The sequence below is a fragment of the Anguilla rostrata genome, chromosome 1, assembly GCF_018555375.3.
Source record: "Anguilla rostrata isolate EN2019 chromosome 1, ASM1855537v3, whole genome shotgun sequence".
NCBI lineage: Eukaryota > Metazoa > Chordata > Actinopteri > Anguilliformes > Anguillidae > Anguilla > Anguilla rostrata.
In genome coordinates this window covers 53,594,150-53,601,007 of record NC_057933.1, presented here as the reverse complement: position 1 = coordinate 53,601,007, position 6,858 = coordinate 53,594,150, and the positions used below count along the sequence as shown (strand labels likewise).

At 44.1% G+C, this 6,858-nt stretch overlaps 1 protein-coding gene across 7 annotated transcripts; it reads left to right on the top strand.

Moving 5' to 3' along the window:
- The first annotated feature begins 1,192 nt into the window (after window positions 1–1,192).
- On the top strand, window positions 1,193–5,183 carry rnf146 (ring finger protein 146). Of its 7 annotated transcripts, none has more exons than XM_064342558.1 (3): window positions 1,193–1,332; window positions 2,378–2,437; window positions 2,970–5,183. In XM_064342558.1, the coding sequence occupies exon 3, from the start codon at window positions 2,971–2,973 to the stop codon at window positions 4,141–4,143; it is 1,173 nt and encodes a 390-aa protein (XP_064198628.1). In that variant the 5' UTR covers window positions 1,193–1,332; window positions 2,378–2,437; window position 2,970; the 3' UTR covers window positions 4,144–5,183. The 7 variants fall into 7 exon arrangements, with proteins under 7 accessions (XP_064198628.1, XP_064198635.1, XP_064198644.1 ...); XM_064342565.1 differs by having other exon boundaries at window positions 1,233–1,332; window positions 2,382–2,437; XM_064342574.1 differs by having other exon boundaries at window positions 1,252–1,329.
- The last annotated feature ends 1,675 nt before the right edge of the window (window positions 5,184–6,858 follow it).

Genomic DNA, 6,858 nt, shown 5'->3' with positions numbered 1-6,858 from the left:
AACATTCTTTCTTTTTTACCAGAGTTTCAAACAGTGTAGGCTACCAAATTATTTTTTCTCAACTGCTGGGAAAACTCAGACTGTATTTTCCTTCTATAGTGCCCGCCAAAAGTATGGTAATGGTAGAGTGAATTTTTTTTTTTTTTGTATATATAAACTCAAGACATTTGGATTTGAAATCAAAAGATGACTATGAGACAAAAGTTCACCTTTAATTTAAGACGTTTCAGCAACAGCCTTCTTTGGTGAGCTAAACATGTAAAAAATAGATATTCTCACCCATGCCCTCAGATGACTGCTGGTGATGTCACTTCACACATAGGTTTTTCTTCACAGCTCTAGGGATTTGTCTGTCATCACCAACTGCAGTTGTCTTCCTTGTTCGACCGTGTACAGTGTGTATTTCTGAGCCATCAGTGGTTTATCTCTTTTTCAAGACTTTATTAATTGCTGTTGATACCCAATTTCTGTGCTATCCTACTTACAGAATTCTTGTCCTCTCAGCTTACAGACTAGTTTTTCTTCAGCCAAATCCTATGGTTTTCATGATGGTGTATGCATCTGACTCCAGATTCTCCACATTTGAAAACAAAGGCTAAAACCAAGACGAGACACTCACTGCTCATCCATGCAAAAGAAAACACCTGACCTGAGCAACATTAAACACCTGTCAATCATTCTTTGACTTAATATTGCACTGGAACATAAAAGCAGCTGCCTCTGTAAATGGTAAAGCATATATACATGTAAATAGCATGACATAATAGCTGATTGGCTGTATTGTCTCATATTCATCTTTTGATCTCAAATCTGAATGCCTTAAGTTATATAGCAAAAATTACAAATACCAGTACCATATTTTTGGAGGGCGTTGCATATGACAGACTGACAAGGTGCATACTTTGAGGCCTTGATAAAGTTTAATTGTGCTCACTGATAAATAATTACACCATGTTTTATGCATTTCTACATCCCCCCCAGCCTGTGTCCCAGTCCTTGGACCATCCCAAAATATATGAACTGTTTAACTGTATAGAGCAAGTATGTTGTAAATACAGCATGCATGCTATCACATTGTTTGAGTTGCTTCAGTTTTAGGTACCCTTAAATAATAGTTATGTATTCAACTTCATTGTATAGAATATTACCGCTCGATAGGTAGTCTGTCAAACAAATACGTAGCACCCAGCGGACCACTCCCGATATGCAACAGAATTTCGACGTGCGGGTGACAACGCACTGGGAGGCACGCTCGTTACGTCATGACGCTGCGGATGATACGTAAGACTCCGTCTTTGGTGTTCTGTGAAGGAGAGAAAAAATAGAGCAGTGGTGAGTAATTCAACGAATTTTTAAACGAAACTACAACGATTAATTCTCTAATACATTGGTAGAGCAGCACTTGATAGAGCGATGTACTGATAATGCCAGTGGATTTCGTGTCCGAGGGGTAGGAAAACGCCCGAGTGGAAGCGGTTTTCTGAACTGCGATGGCAGCTCAGTGTTCACACAACAGGTCTTATTGTTATGGTTGTGCCTGAAAGCGAGTTCTCCTACGTATTTGCTTGTAAGATTAGCTACGGTACATTAACGACGTTGTAGCACCCCAGTCTTTTTTACCGGGGTTTGTAGTCCGACTTGGGCATTTTATGATTAGGATATTGTTCGTGTGGGTTTAATGTTAAGCCGTTCGGCCCTCTGTTTACTGCCCAATAAGCTAGCCAACTAGCATGCTAACGTTACCGCTCGTCGAGATGACATATGCTGTTGTGTAGCAACAAAGACACGGGAGGCATAAATGCCAGCACACAGCGAGGTCAGCCTGTCCATCGAACAAACATGTATCTACAGTTGCGATTCTGTTCTGTGTTCATTTAATAACGTTAACTAGGTGTATCTTGTAAGTTACCTAGGCTTGCATCGTGCATTTAAACTGCTGGCAACGTAATACTTGCTGGGCGTAATCTCATTCTCCAGCGATGTTAGTGTTGCTGGGCATTTCCTTTGTTGGTCATTGTCAGTGTGTATCGCAGTGAACAAAGAATACCGACTCTTGTTGCTTCCTACCGTTGTGTGTCGGAAAACAGAAATACAACGGCAACTGCGGAGAGAATCGCGTATAGCTAGTCTAGCTTGTTTCCTTTTTTCGTAATATTCTATAAATAATTACAACCCTGACACCGAGTGTTCAGCATCTAGCAAATCAACTTTGAATCCATTTCATTCGTCAAATCTGTTCCTGAAGCGCTGTTTTATTTTTGGCATGTCTCCTGTTGTTACGTATACCGTTTCGGAACGGATTTGAAGGTAGAATAAAGCGGCTATTCATTGACACTATCCCCTCTTTGAATATTAAACCCGTTCTTTCTTTTGTCAGACAGAAATCTGAGAAAGCAACACCGCTCCCGATGATACAACCGTATTAGCTGACAACGCAGTAAGTATCTGGATGCGAAGAGGCATAGGGATAGTTGAGCGATATGGAGGGGTGGCAGCGCTTATCCGTGTGTTTATTTGTAAATACGTTTGTTTACTGTGCGTGACTTTCATCACATTACCATTTCAACTTCTTATTTTCTTACTTATTTTCAACGGTCTTATTTTGCCTACATAAAGTCCTGTGTGACTCGTCTTGCTTTTGTTCTTAATATGACAATTATTGTTTAGTGTGTAGCTCGCCGTGTATTGCAGTTATCATTTATTGCAAGACTCTAGAAGGGACTGTCTGATCACGACAGTAATTATTACAGTACTAGTTTTATATCATGTAGCATGATTCTGTGCAGGAATGAAAAATGACACTCCTCCTAATGCATTGCAGTTTAAGACAGTCTAGTTATTACCATGAGTAGAACAGCGCATCATTATTTAGGTGGCTTCCATTCAGTGAGTGCACTAACCTATAACACACGGCATTGCCCACACCGCTACTGTGTGCATAACCCTTGCTAATCCCATTGCTTCCCCAGGATGGCAAGCTGTGGTGAGGTCGACCACTCTGTAGGCATGCTCCCGTCCGGGAGGAAGGTGGGTGGAGAGGCGTGTCAGGGCTCAGGCGGCTCCTCCCCTGCCCTGCCGGTGCCAGAATGCGCCATCTGCCTGCAGAGCTGCGTCCACCCCGTGCGCCTGCCCTGCAGCCACATCTTCTGCTTCCTGTGCGTGAAGGGCGCATCCTGGCAGAGCAAGCGCTGCGCCCTCTGCAGGCAGGAGATCCCCGAGGACTTCCTGGAGCGCCCCACCCTGCTGTCCCCTGAGGATCTGAAGGCGGCGGGGGCCGGGCGGGGCCCCGGGGAGTACGCCTGGTACTACGAGGGCCGCAACGGCTGGTGGCAGTACGACGAGCGCACCAGCCGCGAGCTGGAGGATGCCTTCGCCAAGGGCAAGCGGAGCACGGAGATGTTGATCGCCGGCTTCCTGTACGTGGCCGACCTGGAGAACATGGTGCAGTACCGGCGCAACGAGCACGGGCGGAGGCGCCGGATGAAGCGCGACGTTGCCGACATCCCCAAGAAGGGCGTGGCCGGGCTGCGGCTGGACACCGAGGCCGCCGCTGTGGCCACTGTAGGGGCGCAGGGTGGGGCAGGGCGCGAGAGCTCTGCCGACGGGGCGGACACCACCGTCCCACAGGCCGCCGGCCCCGCCCAGGCCATCGCCCCCCCAGTCCGGCCCCCCACTTCCCTTGGAGGGCAGCCCACAAGCCCCTCCACCCCCTCGCCCGATGCCAGCACTTCCCTGGAGAGTTCTCTCGCTCGGTTGCAGATCAGCCACCCGGCCGGGCGGGGCCGGGGCAGAAATGGGGAGGACGAGGAGGAGGGCGAGGCCACACCCTCGCGGGGTTCCTCTGCCCCAAACACCTCCGTCGACGAGTCGGAGTCTGGGAGCAGCAGCCCAGATGAGGAAGAAGAGGATGTGGAGGAAGAGGAGGAGGATGAAGAAGAGATTGAGGAGGAAGATGAGATTGAAGAAGAGGGGCAAATCCAGGCTGAGGGAACACAGGTCAGGCAGAGACTGCTGCAGAGAGAGCGGATGCGGTTCAGGCAGGGCCGCTTGGACAGGTCGCCCCCTGGTGGCAAGTCCTCCAGTGGCAGCAGCAGTGTGAGGTCAAGACAGCCAGATGGGCAGTGTACAGTGACTGAAGTGTGACCTCTGACCCAGGGTCAAACTCCGCCTTCTTTCCTTGTCCCACCCCCACTTGATCTCAGCCGACATTGCACTCAGAAAAACTAAACGGCTCCTGCGGCTGCCTTCTTTTGGCTTTCGGAAGGGTCCTTCTGTACAACAACAAAAACACCCACAGGGCATTGCATCTCAAGATCAATAATGGAAGAAAGTAATATGGACAGAATATTCAGTTCCAGTAGGTACAAAGGTGGGCAAATCAAACACTTGGCAATTACAATTAGGATAATTCATAGAGTGGGACTGGGGATTGAATTATATAAATACTGGCAAACATTTTTTGCCATCTTTTTTTTGTTTAAAAATATGTTATGCCCTCAATGAATAAAGAAAGAAAAAACCATGAATAGAAAACCGGAGGGCTTTTAAGGACAAATGCTGTATTGAAGGAAAACAATTTTTGGTCATTGGATAAAATCTCGGTCGACAGGGCCAGTCTCATCACATGTTTTGGCTACAAAAGGCTTATTGTCAGAAATGAATATTTCAGGCCATTCCCTTGCCCCAGTTGGTCCCCAAGGTAAATATCCTCAATTGGTGTGTTTCATAGGCAAAGCATGGTCTTTGGGTGTTCAATTCATATTTCATCTTAATATGCTAGTCTGTATCATAACTTGTGCATGTGTTATTGTAAGAGAAGGGTACTAAACACTACTGTGGGAAAGACCTGCCGTTCTGGTTTTAGAATTTAGTTTGAATAACTTTTTTCTTCTTTGGATTTTAACATTTTTTGTGTGATGGCAGAGGGAAAAAGGTGTCAGGCAAGCAGACAAGTGATGAACACGGCTGATTCGTGGAAATGAGATCTTGTGTGAATTTTTGAAGTTTATTCATTTTTGCGTTTCTTACCGAATGTCATCCTCAAACGTCCCCTCCACTAGTCCTTCTGTCTGTAAAACGAAACTCTTTTTTTCTGTATTTTTTGCTTTCTTGTAATATTTTGTTACAAGGTTTGTTACAAAGTTTAAAATAAAGTATGTGTCATTTGATCAACCCCAAATAAAGACCTCTGGTATCTTTGAGCGTAAAAATCACAAAACAGTGGCAGCAAAAGAAAGGGCCAGTCGGGCTGAGTGAAAGCATGTTGTTCGGTGAGTGCACACTATTCACTTAAATGAATGTGGTAAAAGAAGTGATTAGAACCCCTCACTCCTCTTGAGGGATTTTTTTTGGGACAGGGGCTTTCAGTTTGTGTAAGTCTGAGTCTTGTTCCCTCTTCTGTGAACAGAAGCGAGAATTGCTCTGCAGAAACCTTGTGATATACCTGGCTTCCTTTCAAAACTTACCGCACATTGGTCACATTGCTTAGAGTATTTCCTGTATGCCTAAAATGCAGAAGCGTTATTCTCCAAACTTGTCAAGGTAGAGCAAGTGGTTTGACATCACCTATCCCTTGTGACAAATATTAGAAATCCCTGGTTTCAGGGCTGGCTTTCAACAGATTAACTTTCAAATTTCATTGCAGTTGTATTTTCCAAATTGATTCATATTAAAAAGGGAATTCAGTCTAATCTGTCCTCTGTGATTTAAAGTAGGTATGTAAAAAATGTATTTGAAACGGTATATCAGTTTGCAGTAGGTAGAAAGTTAGCATACCTAGCAGACTAGTAAAAGCAACCCAGTGGTGTACGGTGGGATGTAGAACCAGGGGCCTGTACCACTAATCAGGATTACAGAGTTGGCTCAAACCCAGAACCCTCCCAAATCTGGATCAAAAGAACAGTTTCGGGTTTTGCTCAGTGCAGTGATTCAGCTAACTCGGTGACCCTGCTTTGTGATACTGGCCACAGGCCTTCAGAAAAAATTAGATACTCTCAAACTGTTTCCATTTACATTGGATTGTCAATGAAGCTATTAACTGAATAGCAAATATCAATAAAGATAGCTTTTTTGTGGCTATCATTTAGCATTTAGTGTCATAAAATTGTGCAAAACATTTAATATCAGTTAATAAGGTGTTTGTGAGTATTTATGTTTTTGCAAGCAAACTGACAACATAAATGGCTATTTGTGAGTGATCTACCAACTATACACAATTTACATTTGCATATAGAAGTCTAATAATGAATACTGATTAAAAACAAGCTAATTAATGTTAATGTTTTTTATAAAAAGCAATGTGTGTTAATAGTTTGTACAGTACTCCAAAATTACCATGATATTTTATCACTAATTCTGGTATGACTGTTAGAATGTATGTTTTGAACAGAGAAAAATTATATAACTGGGCCAACTGCTAATATTACAGATTGGCAAGATATGTATGCAGGTGTGTTGGGCAAGGTGGGTTCAAGGTAAAGTTCATCAGATGTGTTCAGAATAGAGGGCAAGAGTGAGCATGCAGCAAGTGTGATTCATTTCCTTGAACTGATAGTACGTTTTGTTTCCAGTATTGTCAAACAATGCTCTTGCTCCTTTTACCATATTTGAGTCATTTTATGTTTTGCTTGAGAGAAGACTGTGTTTGTGGTGGTTTGTTTTCTGAGGACTCTGTGTAGAGGTAGATTCATTTCCTCCTTCCACACATGTACTGTAGCTACCAGTAGAATCCTCTAGGTGACCCAGTACATGAATCTGAGGTATATGTATCTTGGTATGAAGTTAGCCATAACTTGAACATTATTAGCTCAGGTCTGTAAAGAACCTCAGTCCTCAAGTATACCGTTCCACCAACTAAAG